This window comes from Cetorhinus maximus, chromosome 21, assembly GCF_964194155.1.
Source record: "Cetorhinus maximus chromosome 21, sCetMax3.hap1.1, whole genome shotgun sequence".
NCBI classification, from domain to species: Eukaryota; Metazoa; Chordata; class Chondrichthyes; order Lamniformes; family Cetorhinidae; genus Cetorhinus; species Cetorhinus maximus.
The window spans coordinates 83,119,392-83,138,707 of record NC_135899.1 but is presented as its reverse complement, the minus strand read 5'-3'; the positions used below and the strand labels follow the sequence as shown (position 1 = coordinate 83,138,707).

The 19,316-nt window shown below is 36.7% G+C and overlaps 1 protein-coding gene across 7 annotated transcripts in view; it reads right to left on the bottom strand.

Moving 5' to 3' along the window:
- Positions 1 to 642: 642 nt before the first annotated feature.
- Positions 643 to 19,316, bottom strand: part of LOC144696073 (heterogeneous nuclear ribonucleoprotein R) — a 32,158-nt gene continuing 13,484 nt past the window's right edge. Inside the window, exons 8-16 of one of the 7 annotated variants that reach the window (XM_078567310.1) lie at positions 17,491 to 17,696; positions 16,702 to 16,851; positions 15,874 to 15,995; positions 15,244 to 15,788; positions 6,838 to 6,928; positions 4,493 to 4,508; positions 3,175 to 3,230; positions 2,451 to 2,518; positions 643 to 1,143 (exon numbers count right to left, since the gene is read on the bottom strand). In XM_078567310.1, coding sequence (XP_078423436.1) covers positions 6,915 to 6,928; positions 15,244 to 15,788; positions 15,874 to 15,995; positions 16,702 to 16,851; positions 17,491 to 17,696 — 1,037 coding nt within the window. In that variant the 3' untranslated portion in view covers positions 643 to 1,143; positions 2,451 to 2,518; positions 3,175 to 3,230; positions 4,493 to 4,508; positions 6,838 to 6,914. Of the gene's footprint in view, positions 1,144 to 2,450; positions 2,519 to 3,174; positions 3,231 to 4,492; positions 4,509 to 6,837; positions 6,929 to 14,486; positions 15,789 to 15,873; positions 15,996 to 16,701; positions 16,852 to 17,490; positions 17,697 to 19,316 lie in introns of those variants that run through there. The other 6 variants (XM_078567313.1, XM_078567309.1, XM_078567312.1 and 3 more) reach the window with 6 other exon arrangements.

Genomic DNA, 19,316 nt, shown 5'->3' with positions numbered 1-19,316 from the left:
CTTACAGCATCTACCTTAAGTTGGACAGTTGTCAAATATCATGCAATAGTTGTCTTTTTGCAATTAAAAAAAGCGATGTGCCAACTTTCTTTGTTTTGCTAGCAGTAAATCTACAACCTTTTAAGGAAACATTCTTACTGATGGTGAAATTACATGTTTCGCTGCAACGATTGATTACTGTCTTTAGCTATTAAAAGGGAAAACACTGCCATTGCAGAAAAGACGGGTGAATGCTAACATCTTTCTAAATACTAACAATTAACTGTGTAATCTTTTATGTCATCCTTAATCAGCTGCTACTATCATCAAGACCACTCACTTACCCAGCCAGTAATAATATCTTAAGCAACAGTGCTTGAAAGAGAGAAACCACTGGCACAAACATCAGTCCAAAAACTTACAGGCTATAGGAAAACAGCATAGGAGTAAACTGCTCTTGCAGAGTTCCAGCATGGACTCCTCCTGTGCTGTAACTTGTGATTCTATGATCCACTACTCCTGTCCAGGTGTCAGCAGCAATGTGTGACCAGTAGCAGCAGAGCTCAAAGCCAGAGTCAATCAAAAATAAAACACTCGCCCATTTCATTACCCAAAATGTTACTAGATTACATCGTATAAAATGAGAACACAATAAAACTGCGGCAGCATTTTCATATTTTATTAAAGATAGTACAAAGGGTTTAATGCACCAGCACTAAACAATATTAGGCACTGGCAAATATCCTAATTCATTCTTTAATATATGCTGTCAATTTTCTACAAGTAATTTTTTGTATCAAGCAAGATCGCTCTTGTCTGTCTAAATCTGAAAATGACTGCTCTTTTGTATATATATAGCTTAAGACAATGAAGAAATTTTTCATTTAATCAGATGATTGTCAGCTTAGATCGAAACACTATAGCAAACATCTGAACAACAAAATCCACCTGACAAATAATAAAGGGAACTTGTGCTGCACCATCGGAGCTATCCACCAAGTTCCTGAAGTATAAAAGCCCCTAATTTTACAGAAAAAGTTTATAATGGTCCACTTCTTTTAAGATGACAGGAGCTGATGAATGCAGACTGCCATCCTGTGGTGAAAATGGTTTACTTCTTGGGTCATGTTTCCACTCAGCAAGTTGAGAGCAGTGCACCAGAGCCTAGTTTAGATGTAACAGATTAGCCATGAGAATAATGTTACATATAACTTGTCAGCAATGTAAAAACAGGATATGACGTATACTGGCATTGAAGTTGGCTGTACATGTGATAGATCTGCAAAATTCATTCCTCTACTTAACACCAAGTCTATCCAACATCCTTTTCCAACCATATGGAATTCTATTGTTTTCTTGGATCTCATCTTTGTCTCAAAAAAAAAGGTTATTGCATGATTCCAATAATGTGACATCACTGACCTTTGGGACGACTGCTAAGTAAAGCTGAGTTTAACTTTTCAACCAGAAACATGCTACACGTTGGAGAAACAACTGCCTTGAATCAAGAGCTGCAAACCATTATTATGGTTCAGCTGATGTGAAAGCCACTCAAACCCTTTAGTGGTAATTTAAGTTAATGATCTTGATTGTGTTACAGCTTTGCAGTATTTTAAGCAACCTATTTTGCATTAGAAAGTGTTATTTGAGAATCATAACTAAGAGGATCAGGCATTGGCATTAGGAGCCAAATGGGGCTATACTATTGTACCAACTACCATTTTGTACCATCATTTTTAAAGTTATACAAGCCTAGTGGAAAAAGAGACAGTGGAGATTAGAAATATTTTATGTAGCGATTTATGAAGATCTTGAATGCACTGCTTGAATGGGTTGTGGAAGTAGGTTCATTGGCAACTTTCAAAAGGGAACTGGATATATACTTTAAAAGGAAGAATTTACAGGGTTGTAGTGAGTGAGATTAATTAAATAGCTCCTTTAAAGAGCCTGTACAAGCATAATAGGCAAAACGGTCTCCTGTGCTAATGGGTAAAGCGCAGTGGATGCCAAAATGGTCCCCAAGTTCAATTCCTAGTTTGTACTGAGTTAACTGATCTCAGCTGAAAAGCAGCTGGGAGAATAAAACTAGTCTCAACATCCTTGGAGCAGGTTGTGCTGCAGTGGGCAGTGGATGTTCATTTAAAAAAATAATCCCACCTGATAGGCTGGTGGAAAAGGGAATTGGACAAATAAGTCGAAGAAAAAAATTGCAGGGATATAGGGAAAGAGCAGGGGAACATTAACTGGATTGCTCGTTGAAAGAGCCAGTGTAGACTTGATGGGCCGAATGGCCTCTTTCTGCGCTTTTTTATGATTGTGCCGGACTTATCAGGCCCAGTGAGTGCAATTTAATCTTAAAATGTCAAATCTAACCAAGAGGGGAGAGAAATAACTTTAGAACTCTACAGCTAAAAGTACCATCAAGGTGGAAGAGAATTTCTAACCAGGCAATAAGTACAATATGTACTTACAGAGATCTACGACAGTGGTAAACAATGCTCGTGTATGTATTTAATCACCGTGTTCACATTGTTTGGTGCTGTAAAAGAGAAACAGTACATTTTTTGTCAATATAAATGTAATAGGATCCCGTTTGTCTGCAAAGCAGACAACCAACCATTTAACTTAATTTCAAATGAGTAAAGTTGTCAAAAAGTGATTTTTAGGTTCCCTGATGTAGGTAAATGTAGTGCATGGTATTTTACTGATTCATGCAGAAAGGAAATTCCCAGGTCTGATTGCCAGTCTGTATTGAGTTTGCTGATGTTGGTCAGAGACATGATGGGGATGCCACAGACTTCAGCATAGTGTGTTAGAGAAAGAAAATAAATTAACTGGATAACTATCTGGAAAACTTTGTTGGATATCACAAATGCATGAATAAGAACAAACTTGGCCTTGACATCCTGCCACATTCATGTTACCTGCCAACATTATCTACGCTCACATTAATACTGATCATTTAGATGAGGTAGGAGCAGGGGTCTCAGTACTGCTTCCTTCCCCACCCCCCCAGAATAAATTATCACCTTCACCAGAGGGAACAAAAATGGAATGAAATTTGTCAGGTAAGGAACATAAAGCTTTTTTTTATTGATCCCAATAGTAACATGTTCTCTAAATGTCCACAATTTATGTAATTAATCACCAGTGGTCATACATTTACAAAAGGTAACCAAAGAGTGTCAAACTTACCCATTAAGCTCCAAAGAACTGTGTCCGCTCTATGGCAACAGTAGATAATTCAGAATCTGCTTAAACATGCCAGATATAACCAGTTTATTAAAACAAAACCTGATCACAATTGTGCAGTATTAGAACTTTATAAGCATAACAGAATATGGTTTTCTGTATTCAGTTATGACACTGACTAGCAAGTTTTGCTACAAATAAAGCAGCCAGTTCTGTGGATTTCTTCAACTTCACTGCACACATCAGAGTAGTACAAAAAAACACAATCCTGAGATTTTCAGTTTTGCTTTAAACCCTAGTTACACAAGGAAAAGCTTCTTTTTAAAACCAAGGATTCAGCATTTTTTTTAATGTGAGCATTTTGATCTAGCCATTTATGAGATGATTTTTCCTATGGAGAGGTATTCTTCTTTATGTGGATCTGGACAAAGAATTCAAATACTGATCAATTTTTAAAATTAAAATTTGACAGAACATTGAGAAAATCTTTTGATCAGAAGGTATTTTCATGAACACTGCATCTATTACAGTCAAATAGAGACACACCTGTATGGTAAAAAGGTTAAGATTGAAGTGTAGGTCAATGACAGTTACTCGGTCCATTTCATTCCACTTTTGGCATATTTTGTCTGTTAAAAGTCCATCCACTGAAGTTCTCAAAACTGCACAAAAGTACTCTCTCTCCAATTCAAAATTTTTGTTGAAGCTTCCTTGTTCCACATCAATTTAAATTAATATTTGTTCCATAATCAAGTTTTCACTTCTGTCTTTCTTCAATTACAGGAGAACATCATTTTGCATTGAACAGAACTAACTCATTTGTTAATCTTGGCCATATTGCCACAAACACAATGACACCAAGACAGTGAGGCTCCAAAGTATGGCCTGATCTTACAGGTAATGCAGATATGAGAAAGCAAATGAAAATCTGACTCAGCATGCTGTTAATTCTCACTGGTTCCTGACCAAAAAATCGAACTGTTAGAAGCACTTGCAGCACACACCATTTTTCATTTAATATCAATGCAATAATCTGCTGCTTGATGATCACCTCATGGAGTTACAGGATCTGAATGTGTGTTTTATGGTAGGAAGTAGAAGAAATAGAATTTCTTTACTTTGGCAGATACATTGCTTTACAAAATACAGCAAAATATACAGACCAATTCTGAATATAACATGCATGGTCTGCTGTGTATCTCATATGATGTATTTTTTTTGCTTGAGAAGCGCCAATGGTAAAAACAAAGGGGCATTCATTGCAGTCTGATTTAGCTTCCAAGTGCAGCAATTACCATAATGTTACACAAGCAATCCTCACCTGAGTGGCCTTCTATCTTCCAAATTCGTGCATGTTAAACAAAACAAAAATACTAATTATAACCCACAAATATATAGCCCTGCAGTCACTGCCAATTACCTAGAAACACCACACCCACTATCAGTTACTATTAATTGTCCAGTTTTGTTTTTGGCAAACCGGGAAATTCAACTCAGAAGGCCTTTCACCTTCATTGTTTTGTCCATTACGGTGACTATATATTGAATCAGGCGCAATTTATCTGTGCAAGTTCAACTCAGTAAATTATAAGTATTCTGCGTCCCCTTGCTAAGTTAAATATAGGCATATCACTTGTCGCTTGCTTTATGACCTTTATAAAACTGTTTGATGGAAGGTTTAAGATTCTTACACCTCTCATTTTCAACTTGGAGTCATTGAATTGTAAAACTTCAAAGGAAAAGGCAGAAAAGCTCTCTCACAATTGCTTATGGCAATGTTCAATCTGGGAAAAACATGCCTGTTCAAGTTTGAGTGTTTGATTTCAAGGAAATAGAGTGGCACTGATTATATAATACACCAACTGTGTAAGAAAATCTAATCAAATCATTGCTATAAATTATGGTTTTGTATATTGTGCATCAGTTACTTAGCACAATCTCTACATGCAAGCGCAAGATTATGGATTGAGTTTAATAATACACAACATGCCTTTTGTTGTGACAAACTGGAATGGGAATGCTCACTTTTAATTGCGACTTGGCTTTAAGAATTCAAATTACAAGTCATCACAGGGTGCACGATAGATATAGCAGATATGTGTTGACTTCATAATGCAAGTTTGTTTTCAAAGAATTCTATTTTAAAATTAGACGATAAACATTCTGCAGTGGCTGGTCACATGATCTAGTTTTCAGAGTTGGCAACAACTTTGAAATTCTCTGCATGCTGATTAGATTTTCTTTTGAAGTCAAAATTATTGGGGTTTTTTTTGGCAATTATGTTAAATGTGCTCTCCTAAACCAAATTTAGAAAATTTCATGTCTCAGTGTTTACCTCTCCCTACCAAACAGCCTGCCAGAAACACCCTTAAATCTTACAAATAATTGTGTTGTTGACGATTACACACAAGATAAAACCATTATTTAATGGTTACTGAGCAGCAATGCATTGTCTAAACACAATGCTACTGTCCAACTTTTAGGCAAACTTAAACTCAATATTGTGATACAAATGGAATCCTTCCTACTTCAAACATTCTGTTTATATACTTTGTTGGATATATATTTTAGGAATTCAAAAACAGTTCACAAATGCTTAAAAATGTTAATCAACATATCTTAGTTTGAATTTAGTCTTTTTTTCCAGGCTAATATATTGTCTGTATTTTATTTTATGTCAGTTACACAAATGAGCTAAAACAAAAGCCTACAAAACCAAGTTAAGATTACCAGCAACTGTTAAGATTTGTATATTTCTACCACCTATGCACTTTTTTATGCAGAAAAACAATTCAGAATTACTCAGGAATCATTTTAAAACACTGGAATTTATCCTCCAAAAAATGGTAAAACCAAACATGAGAACCTTTAGTCAAAGCATGCTAAATTTGGGCACAAAGATACACAGAAAATACTTTTAACTTCAGACTATTTATCTGTAAATCTCTGGTAATTAGGTCAAAATGTTCTTATACCCTTTGGTAACAAATTACACCATCTCTTACTGGTTTTCACTGAAATCTGAACAGTATATTAGCCAAGTGTATGATTATTTAATAGATCTTAGACATAAATAGAAAGGAGTGATTTTAAGGCTCCAATTCCATGTCAAAACTCCAGATGCATTCCTATGACACTTAGTAATGCTTGCAGAGAAATTATTTGGACAGGATGATATTCAGCCCCAAGTTATATTTTAGCTTTTTAACCAGTCAGATGGTCCCTAACTACTTGTGAATGCTGTGTTCTGTTTTTTGTATTAGCGTTCTGGATTTCACCATTCCTCATCTTGGACCACGCAAATGTTTAGCTTGAGGAAGAGATGCAAAAAATCCATCCATAATCGAAGTATTTCGCAGACAGAAATACAGGTCATTCATGCATTTGCAAATCTTGTTCCAAAACACCATTTAAAAAAGGGTCCAAATCAAAGTTCAATATTTAGAATAATTTTCTGTCATTCAGTGAAGTAAACTTCCTTTAATTAAATAGTGTTCCAGAAAACTAGAGAAGACGCTCACATTATTTTTTTTAAATAGTTGAGACTTTTTTTAATATTTGAAATGCTGACTATGTTAATCAGACACTAATTCGCAGGTCTATTTCCAGATGTTTCCAAAACATACTATGTAGGTTGGGAAAAACTTGGCACAGAAATTGTCTTACCATATAACTCCAACAGCAGCTTCCTGTACAGCCCCCACCTAGGATGTTGGTGTCATGACAACAGGTCAGGGCCAGCCTCAATCACGCTTCCCTGATAGTCAGGTGACAAAAGGATATTTGTTAAAACTTAAGAGACAAGAACGGAAATACAATTTGTGGCTATTTACCAGATTATTTAGTAACAGCAATACAAAGAAATTTCTCATTGTCTACACCCTATTGTTTACCTTGGAAACAACTCTCCAACTTAAATTTTTTCTGTTTTTTTTAGGCTAAAAAGGAAAAATAATGGTTAGAACTAATCAATCAGTAGCCAATGACAAAGTGCTAGTGTCACATTGGACAGGTCACAGCACAAGTGTGCCATATGCTGCATTTATTGATAAATATTAGTTGAGGTAGATCGGCATCAGGTATATTCATATTTTGGATAATTTTCAATTTAAAAAAAATTCAAGAAAACTGTCATTCGTGCCATTTTGCTCCAATCGATGAATGTTGTACAGAAATTATACTGTAGTAGCCAACCTTGTAATAGGGATGTCACATACATAACTGCATCACAGAATCTTTGTTTACTGCACAATTTACCACAAAGATGAATATTATTAATTCTGCATACCAGGTCATACAATAAGGAATTGTTTTCAGTAATCAGCATTCAGCGCTCACTCCAAAAATGTAAATTTTAAAACGGATGACAGTCAAATAACCAATCTATTGTTACCATCACAAAAGGCCTTTGTTTGTAAAACCATATCTGTTTAGGAATGTAACTTGGACCATTACAGCAAAATGTACCTGGCAAAAGATTTTTATTTGCATGAACAAGTTGTCCAAAAAATTTGCCATCCCTATTTGGCCATTTTAACATCGCCAGTATATTTTCAGTAAGACAGTGTTTGAGACGGGCAGATTCAGAAACGGCACGAACTAGGACAAAAAGACCTTCAAACTTATGCAGATAAGAGATTTAAATTCTCTTTGCATGCTGTTATTCTCAAAAGTACATACTTCAGTTGATCAAAATCTAATAGCATTTGGTAAACTTAGCACGTGAGATCTGAAAACAAAGTCAGAGGATTGAAGGTATCAGATTTTAGACATCTTGACATGTTTGATTCAACTATTGTTATTTTTGTACCAAAAGTTGGCATAGCTATTGAAACCAATGAGAGGTTTCTTCCAATTACATGTATTCTAGAAAAATTATTAGTCAATTCAAGGATAGCCTTCATTCCCACTACCAACAAGCTGGATAAAGATGTAAAACTGCTGCAAGTGAGTGATCAAAAAGGCACCTGAATGCTCTAAATCTGGAGTTGCAGAAAAAATTTGCAACAGTACTAATGCCATTCAGAAGGCTGGCAACACATACTTTTTACCCATTCTTCCTTATACACACTAACATTTTATAGAGTCATAAGAGTTATACAGCAGAAACAGGCCCTTCGGCCCATCGTGCCTGTGCCAGCCATCAAGCACCTATCTACTCTAATTCTAATCCAGCACTTGGCCCGCAGCCAAGTATTTAAATACTTCTTAAATGCTGTGGGGAATAATCTGTTTTTAACACTGAGCTGAAAATAATTAGTTGGGTTCACTTTTAGTTTCACAAGGTTGCGAGTGCAACCAGCCTAGAGAAAGCATGCTACGCTCCTCAAACACACTTAGTAGGTCACCCAGAGCAGCAAACAGTCAGAACCAAGACAGTCCCCACAATCTCAGAACAAGGAGACTGAATGGAAAAAGTAACACTAGATTTACAAATCACCAACGCATGCAGTCACATAAGGCTAGCATATAGAAAACCTTATCAACATAGTTACCAATGCATTTTCTAGATTGCTGATGCATGAAACTTTGCTATTTAAAAATTTAAAATTCCTTTATAAAAGTTTACTTGAATTATAAACAGCTTTCCTACATTTGGCAACAGAACAACACTATCCTGTTTTGGATATTGTATACTACTTTCCCAAGAATTAAGTCGCTTCAGATAAATTTCCCCACAACACTCCCACCGCCAGGGGCGGGACGGGGGAGGGCAGCGGGGGAAGAGTCCGAAGCGACTTCAGTCTCTCGGCCCAGCCGGTTTGCTAAGCGCTTGAACCTGAATTCACCGAATAAGAAATTATTCCCAAAATGTCAAATAGTTTAATTCCTCTATCCTCCACCCTTTAACTGGAAAAACAATAATTGAAAATACATTTTCAACATCAATTTTTTTTTATGTGGTTAAGTTTTTTAAACCAAATTTTGCTCTTCCCATTCAACTTGAGAGAAATAGTTTTCATTTGATCTAAATGTTTTACTTCCTAAAAAAAAAACTTTTTCCCTACGCACTCTTGCCTCCAATTGCATGTTTTAAAATAAAAGTGTGGATGCGGGAACATTAAAAAAAACAGAAGTTCCATTAGCTGAATCGAGGGCAATGGCGGGTGATGTTACGGAAGTGTCTTAGTGATGACACAAGTGTGGTTGAAAGGGCTCATGCCAGGGTCAAATTTGACACCAAGGTGACAAACTGCCTGGTTCAGCCTCAGACAGTTGCCGGGGAAAGTGAATGAAATGGGAACGAAGTTTGCGGCAGGGACTAAAAACAATGGAAGAGGTTTCAGTGAGCATGGTAAGAGTTAACCTTCCATATCCCACCCCCAACCCAAGACCACCAACTAAATATTAACTAATCACCACTAGTTCTAATTTTTCTTTGCTCAACTTGGCTTGATTTAACATGAACTATTATGGGATGACTGTTGAAGCTTCAAAGTAAGTAGAAAAAGCAAACTTACTGCTCTACACTCAGACCAACAATTAAACAATCCTAGCTTGGCTTATTTTATAGTCAATTGACCATTCAAAATAATATTGAAAGTCTGATTTTTTTTATTTTAAGAACTCTCAAATCATATCAATGCCAGTTTTTAAATATTTATAGTTGACAAATATAAAAATCAAGTATTTTATTTGGGGCATGGAAGAATGGATAATTAAAGATGATTCATTCCAATATATTCCATTTCACAGATTTATGACGTGAATTCAGTCATCTTAAATGATTCATTAGTCTAAAATAATTAATTCCATTTCAGTATTTTGTGTACAGCTACACTGACAACTGCTTGTTTGTACCTTATTTAAAGCTCCTATATTTAGCATTCCAAACATCCAACGGTTGAAATGAGAGCATGAAGCACAATACAAAAATCCAATTTTATTTAATCCTGTGCTCTCAATAATTTAAGGACAAACAGCATGTGAACTCCACCCTCCCCCCCCCCCCACTAACCAAAGATGGTGACTAATGCTAGCTTATAGTTCTATAGATGCTCTGAGCACTGCTGTACTTTACAGAGTGGCCATTCTGAGTTAGCTTGCTACACTCAATGCCAGACTATTACAAGTATGAAGTACAGCAAAGTTCCTCTCCTTAGCTGACTCCTTGAGTTTTCCAGCAGAGGTTACTGTTAGAAATATCGATCAAACCTCTCAACCACCATTAAGTGACATAGAAACCATTTTTCAATTTTAGATTTTGCACTACTCCCCTTGATAGAGATCAGTTAATTTAGCTGATAGGTTTGTTAACGCCTTCTTCATAACTCATTCTGGAACCAGACAACAGGTGTAATTCAGGACTACTAGCACTTTGACTGTCCCTGCCTTCTTGCGAGGGATATTCTGTGCTTCTCATGTGCATGATAGGGGTGAATAAATCAGGGTGAAAATTGTGCCTATTTGCATGATAGTCATGGGGAAAGAGAAAGCCTCATTTTGTGACCAATCTTGAGAAAGGGTGGTTCCCTGCTCATCAGAGCTGAGCAACAGCTCACTACTTGTCAATATTGTTTTTTTCATTCCTGCTGTTTGCTGCAAGGAATATGGAGTACAATAGTTTTTAAATATTACATGTATGACATTTAGCAATAAGACTGTACTTTTATTTCTAGCATTAAACCACAGAGAAAAAAATAAAGATTGCTTAAAGAGTCACCATCTGCCAAATCGTCAATAGGTAACAACATGCCCAATATTCAGTACATAGCACACAAAAGAGGCAACACATTGTCTCGCTTTATTGGCTGATATTCTTTTAACTTGAATTACAAAAACAATGCAGACAATCCAGTCTTGCTTCAGACACACAAATGCCCTTCAATTAGGTTTTATGATCCTGGAAAGGAATTTAAAGTTTGGAAGAAAGTCACTGTTAAATGCATGGATAAAAGCAAAACACTGCGGATGCTGGAAATCTGAAACGAAAACAGAAAATGCTAGAAAAACTTAGCAGGTCTGACAGCATCTGTGGAGAGAGAAACAGAGTTGACATTCGAGTCCATATGACCCTTCTTCAGAGCTACCATACGGACTCGAATGTAACTCCGTTTCTCTCTCCACAGATGCTGTCAAACCAGCTGAGTTTTTTCAGCATTTATTGTTAAATGCATTACGTCCAAACATCTGCAGATGCCATAGGGTTCAGGTGGTACAACAAATGACTTAACTTTTGCACTTGGTGATACCATTTGAACCAATAATTATCCTGCGCATTCATTCATTAATATGTTATTAGTTAACAGAAAACCAGATGGTAGATGTTCAACAGGGGAACTGAAGCTGTTTGTTCTCCAAATAGATAAGATATTGTTTGTTTCATTCAAATCTAAAACAAAAAAAGGTGAATGTCAAAGCATTTACCTACTTCATGCTTGTGTTATAAATTATTTATAAGGACTAGAAAATTAAACAAAGATTTTAGGAAGTAAATGTCATCTAAAGCTCTTTAAAAAAACTGGTGTAAAACATAAAAGTTCCCCTAGGATTTAGGACAAGTGTTTTGAGTGTTTAAGTACACACACAAAAAAAAAAATCAGGAAAAGGTTAAAGAATTTATCCCTTTTGATAAAACAATCTCAACTACCTGCTACTTTACACATTATTTACTTTACAATCTTCATTATTAAATTTCCTGGTAATTTACTCCACATCTGAATAAGGTTCTGTCTAAAGTTCCATCTTAATGTTCAATTTTGAATTATGTCTCTTAGTATTTAAGCCCTTTGATAAAGCAAACAATTTAATTTTTCAGGAATCTTAATGGAGGTTATTATAGGGATCAAGTGCCTTTAATATCCTCAATGAAAACAAGGTGACTGTCTCTCTCTAGAGGTTTCACCCACATCTCGAAAAAGAAGTAAAAATGGAAGAATATATTCATGTGGCCAATGTGTCTCAAATATGAAACCGTGACCATATCACTCAGATAATCTTTTTCAAAAGGTGAGCAAACCTAGTTCCTCGTTTCTAACAAATTCAGTTTGAACTGCCACAGATTCTGATCACTAAATCAAAACCAGCACTTGCAAAGTCTTTACTTCTGTAAACCTAAAAATCAGCACTGAATCATGATCTTCAGAACAGGCCTATAGCAACTGCAAACTGAGCTATTATGTCCAATGTAATATACCAATTTGTTAGTTACAATCTAGACAATGAGTCAATAAATCCCCGGGTAAGTATGAAGCTGTTGTTAAATAAATAGGGTACTTCTCTCTACAGAATAAAAACAATATCAATGCCTGGATTGAGACCTGGTATTCATCCCATAACCACGCAGGTTGAGATTTAATCAGGGGTCCCAGGATTCTACAGCAAAGGCAACAAAATCACAGCATCTGAAAGCTAGATTTAATAAACCTCAATCCAACTAATTATTCACTTTATTACAGAAAGCTATAGTTCCACAGTGACAACCAAATCAGTATCAGCTTTACTGTATCCTATTTTTTTTTTCCAAAGAGCTGTGTTGAAAGATAGCCACCAAAGGCTCAGTGAGATTATCCAACATGTGGTCAAACCACATAGACCAGGAATGTCCCAGGTCTGGTGGTAGTCTGTAGTGTATTTTATTGATCTCAGTCAGGGCATTTATCAAAGCCAGGATTATTTCCCCGTTTTTAAAATTAACTCCTAACCAAATGGTTTTGGTCTTAAGTAGACAACATTGATTTCGTTTAGCTTAAAATAGCCACGAATATTTGTTAAAAACTCATTAGTGAAGGGCACTGGGTCAGATCAGAATATCCATAACAGCACCAATCCTTTAAGCAGTGGTTCCTGAATACAACTATGACTCACAAAAATATCGACTAGACCACAAAGTGTAAAATTATGCTCAAAATCAGTGGCAATAAAATATAACCCCCCCACCCTGGAAAAGAACTTAGTACTTATCAATATAGAAAAAGACTTCCTCCACCACCCACCCCTTCCAAAAGTCCATGCCCATCAGATATGACAAGGGTTAACATAACAAAGCTTCCAGCCACACAGTCTTGTTAGTGGTACCCATAAATACATTTTCTGTTATCTCTCATTTGACCCAGTACCTACAATTTATAACCACATACTGGAATTTATGCAATAATGTCCTTTCATTTCTCATTTATAAATCTAGCAGTGTGCTTGAAGGCAATTTTATGGTGTTGATTTCTACCTTGGAAGCTTGAACAGGACAATCTAAACTGATTTTGTTTGAAGTAGTGCCATCATTTATCTTTTTTAAAAAAAAAAGCTGATTGATTTTTTTTGGATATTTAAGTGCCAAGATGAATGGAAAATATGCAAATTACCTAAATTGCATAACTGAATTGAAATGGCAGTGACTTTTAACTGTCAGTTTCTAAGATCACTGAACACCCCCTTCCCACCCCAAACCACTCCTTCCTTTTCTGAGGGGGTCAACTTTTTTCTTGAGATACAGCATTGGATCCCTTCCAGTCCCCCACCAAAGCAGTCATTCTTCTTGCCTAGCTGGTGAGTTTTGAAAAGCAATTTAGCAACAAGGGACATCATGACCAAATCTGATAGTGTTCACACTGAATTGGCGTGTACAAACACTTCCAGTAAGTGCTGCTGTGTAACAGTAAAGAGCAGAGTACATGAATTATCTCCCTAAACCAGGATAGTGCAGGCCAATTGCCTTTGTGGCCGCACTTAGCTAATCCACCAGAAACTGATCAAGAAGCTTGTGGTTCAGCTATTCACTCTTAAGGAGTTAACCAGTGGTAAAGGCACTGATCATTATTTCAAATCCATTAAATGCATCTAATATAGTCGGATAGAGTAACTTTAGGAGTATTCTCCATTGATGTCATCAGATCCTAACAGCAATACAAAATGCATTTTTAAAAAATCTATTAGGGAAAAATATGTTGATCTCAGTGAAGGGTGTCAGAAATGGTGATCTAGCCATCCGTGCAAGACACCCACCATTAGATCATTAACATCTATCAAGTGGCTAAGTACATCATAAATTCTCCATTTGCCAAGTGTACCAACAATAATTTACATCACTATTTTCAAACTAATTAAGTGTGCAGAAGCTTAAAAACATGCTTTATGGTCGTTTTGAAAACTATTTAAGCAGACTTATTCCAAACTGCACAACTAATGAAAAGACTTTATCTTCCACAAACTCTACACTTTCAATCCCTCTTCAGTGAAAAACAAGGTTATACAAAAAGTCAAACTATTCATTTGATCACTCACATAAGCAGTCTTTTTTAGGGAAAGCTGTTGGTTTGAAGGTAACCACATTCCTAATCAATCAAATTTTCAGGACACAATTGAATTTGAATCATGAATTTTTGGATAATATAGTTTTAAGTTTTATTGAAATTTGACATGAACAATAAATTGTAAATACAATCACATCAATGAACAGAACGCCACGGGTTGTACGATTAAGCCAAACCAAATTTTGTAGGGCAGATTCTTAAAGATGTGAAGCTAACATTTTTTTTTTAAAAACACAATTTACCTACTCTACAAATGCAAAACACACAGTTAAATGTTACTTTCAGTACAAGAAAACTTAAAAATGGTTTTAAACTGCAAGCTCATCTTAAAACTGCTAAGACAAAACACTAGCATTTACTTATATACAGCATACTCCGATGGCAGTCTAATCCCAAAGCCATAAACCAGTCAAACTGTCCAATACCAGTCAATTCTGCAAAACCATGATTGAAAATTGTGCCCAACATCTGAAAGCAAAGTCCAAAGTTTCCTTTCAAACTGCTAAAAAAGTAGCTTAAAAACAAAATAAAAAGCATCTTTCCCCTAAAGAATTGTTAAGGGAAAATGTAAGCCAGAAATGTCCAAGTGCATTTATGAAAAAAAATCTGGTATATACAATAGTGATTCTTGATGTCAGCAAAATGCAAGTGGCAGCCAATCTGTACTGAAGGATGTAGAGTTAAGCCAATCAGATTTGAAGGTTGCAGAGTTTAGCCAATCGGGTCTCAACAATCTCACTGAAACCCCAATTTGTTTACTTCCATTGCTGCCCATAAGTATCCTGATAAAACTCCTGGTTGTCATTATTGTAACCATAGTTACCAGAATAATCACCACCTTGCTGCAGAGGCTGCTGAGCGATGGGTTGGGAGCCCCAATTCTGTTGGTTGTTGGTTTGGCGTCGCTTGGAATCTGGCTGGTTGTACCCATCAGCTTTTCGCTTTCCTCCAACGTTACCACCGCGATTCCCCCTGCCACCACGGGCTCCACGTCCTCTTTGTGGCGGCTGCGGGCCTCCTCTGCCACCCCTAGCACCTCTTGGAGGTCCCATTGGTGCTCCACGTTGAGGATATCCTGCCCTTCCTCGGGGTGGTGGCACACCACGACCTCTGGGAGGGGGAATTGCACCTCTACCGCCCCTTCCACCTCTTCCTCTCTGGACTGGATATCCATCATCATAACCATAGTATGGATCTTCATATCCACCACGATAATCGTGATAATCGTAACCATAGTAATCATCATAGTAATCTTCATAGCCATAATAATCTGGGGGATAGCCATAACTACCACCCCTACTTCCACGGACTCTGCCTCTGATTGGAGGTGGCATACGAGGTGGGGGGTAGTAATAATAGTCCTCATACCTAGAAAAGAAAGCTTTGTTAGATATAAAAAAAAATTGCAAGAAACATACATTAGTTGCGCTTTTTCTCAATAGAAGCAACTTACACTTGAGTTCTTGTTGCTTGTCTTTGTGCCTGACGTTCTTTCTTTTTCTTGTCTGGTGGTTTTGCAAGAACTATTTCAATGCCTTCGCCCTCAATTTCTCTTCCATTCATTTGATCCATCGCCTATGCAAGACAAAAGGCATAATTACAAGATAAACACCATTTGACCCATCTAAGCCTATTCAGCCAGACCCTACACATTAGCCACTCCCCACCCCATTCACCAATATCCTTTGATTGGTGATAGTCAAAGAGTGGGGAGGAACCCATTATCACAGAAAGTGGTTGAAGCGAGTAGTATAGCTCCAATTAAGAGGAGACTAGACCAGTATATGAGCAGAAGGGAAGAGAGTTACGATGATAGATTTAGATGAGGAAAGATGGAGGAGACTCTAGAGAAGCACAGATGCCAGCATGGACTGGTTGGGCCAAATGGCTTGTTTCTTTACTGTATATCCTATGTAATCATACTGTTAAGAAATTTTAAATTACAAGGAGCAAGTACAGTAATCCACTGATTGTGGTTTGGAGAAGGGGAAATCAAATGACTATACAAAATAACATTCACTGACAAGTGACAGACGCCAAGGAGTTATACAAAAATGGTCCAATATTAAGTTTGAACTTTGTTAGTTTATCCTAAACATTACAGTGATAATCTACTTAACTGACTTCATCTTTCTCAATGAATTGATGTTGCAAAAATGACATTCATCATTAAACTTACAAATATCATGACAATCTCTACAAACGTGGTACTTGGTACCATTCTGAAGTATGTAGTTAAGCTGTCAACTGAAGTAGATCAGTCAACTCAACTGGCACAAACCTTGACTGCTGCATCTCGGTCTTCAAAATGAACAAAAGCATAGTCTTTCAGCTTTTTCACCCGTTCCAGTTTTCCAAACTGACTAAAAGTCTTTTCTAGTATTTCTTCTGTTACAGAGCTGGCCAGGTTTCTTACAAACAGCACTTTGACCTGTAGGAGGAGAGTGAGAAAAAATTTCAAATGCCAAATAGGAGTTAAATGCCAAATGCTGGAACACAATACTGTACTGCTAGTAAAGCTGTCCAGTAATATATTGATAAATCCCTAGTAGTAAATAGAGTTAATAAATGTGACATTATTAACAATGCTAGGACCATTAGTAATGGCGAGGAAGACATTGGAAAAATGCGGATAAGTGATAAAACTACAAATTTGATCTCTGAAAAGCTTCAGTGTCATCTGGGAGGTGAAAAACTAAAGATGACATTTGCAGTTCATTCTGCACAATCGTATGAAATTTGAACTGCTGAAAAAAATTTCCATTGCTAAGCCATGCACTCAAGCAGCTTGTTAATAGACATCAGTATAACTCACACATAACCTCCCTTAGTTTCACTGATTTTATATCCAACTTAAACAGCATGCCAAGTTGAACCATATCAAATCAAGCCATCTCCACTATCATTTTATGCAATACAAAAACACAAGATGTAAGTTAGTTCCAGGTTTGATCCACAATAAAAACAAATCCCAGGGCACTTGGCAACTTATATAAATGGGCAAAGATGTCAAAGTCAGCATTACACCTGCTTAATAGAATAATTTTCTTCTTCTTCCTAAATATATTACCTTTGCCATCACCTCCGGGTCTGGCTCCTCTACTGGGTCTGCCCATTCCACAGTAACCACATTGCCCCAGACTTTGACCTTGCCACTCATTAATCTTCTTCTGGCCTGAGCAGCAGATTTGTGATCCTCAAATTCTAGGAAACAGAAGCCTCTGTTTTTCTTCTTATCATCAGGCTGATGATAGAGGATAACATCAGTGAGACCCTCTGCAAGAGACAAAAAAAACATGAATGTGACAAAACAAATTTGTGCTATCCAACAAAAGAACAATAGAATCTAGCAATTAATTCCACCTCATCTGCAATACATCCCAATGTATCATGAAGTTCAAGTGGGCACAACACCTTAAAACAATCACATAAGCAAAAATTACAAAACAGTTAAAACCAGTGATTGTTTCATAGTGTCCTTGAAGTGATACCAAATTTAATGGCCCTGAAAGCCTTATTCTGGCTATTTATTTGACATATATGTATGTCTTCACACTTTGTTCATCCAGCCAGTAAGGCAGAATGTGGCTACACAAAAAAAAGCTGACATTGAACTTTCAACCGTGCTTAGGAGGCAATTTGTTGTGGGTCCTAGAAGCAGCAAAGCAGGAGACACATATCTTGTCTTTTTATTCAGCCCCCGATCTCAACAAGGACAGCAAGCACATGAATGCAACATTTGGAGATGTCTACATCAGTGTGCTCTCCAAGGTCAACTATGCACTGGTCTGACTGGATGATAAGAAACAAAGGAAGTAATCCAAATGATTCATAAATTCGAATATTACAAATAATTAAGGGTACAAGCAGAATTCATCAGGGTTACAACTAGAAGATAATTTTTGTCATTACAATCTTACTAAATTGATCAAATTGTTAAACAGTGTACATTCTCCATCTGATAAATTTTCACATGTGCTAAATACACATGGCACAATACTAACGTTTCAATCTTTCCCTCAAGCTCAAAAGTGAAATAAGGTGCAGCAGCCTCCAAGCCACTTCGTAATTTATATGTGGGGATTGGGAAGTGCAGATTACATCTGGGGCAAATACAAGTTCCGGTGATATTAGTCTTAATTTGCAAGCAACAGGAACCTTAAAGTGAAATGAATTTGGCCAATCATAATCTATAGTGCAAATTGAACTAAATTCACTTGGCAAAGGATAGCTGGTATAGGAAATTTTACTAGTTACAATTATTCAACATGGCACACTTGCTCAAGGTTTCTGACCAATACTTTTGCAGGGAAGCAGTAGCTATACTTGGCCAGCTGGCCACATTAGGTGCCCAAAAAAACTCATCTTCCATGCCCCACTACAATCATCTGTTGATGCACAGGAAAAAAATCCTCAATTTTCTTTTTACTGAATTCAAAACCAAACGGCCCAAAAATTAAGAGCATACATCCAATTCTCAATTCCTTGTGAACAGGGGAATCTTATATTTTATTATATGTTTCAATGAGGTCACCTCTCATTCTTCTAAACTCAAATATAGGTCCAATTTAGTCAGCCTCTCATTATAAGACAACACTCTCATCTGTGGAACCAATCTAGTGAACCTGTGCTATATCACCTTAAAAATCCTTCCTTAAATATGGAAACAAAATCTGCACACAGTACTCCAAGAATGACCTCACCAAAGCCCTATACAATTGTCGTAAGACTTTCTTATTCTTGTACTCCAATCCCCCTGCATAAAAGACCAACTGCTATTGAGGAAGCCTGTGAACTACTCCCTATTTTCTGACCCTTTTTATTTCTAATCTCCACCTATACGGTTTCTGCCTCCTGATCTTCTGAACCAAGATCCTTTCTCACTACTGTCCTTAT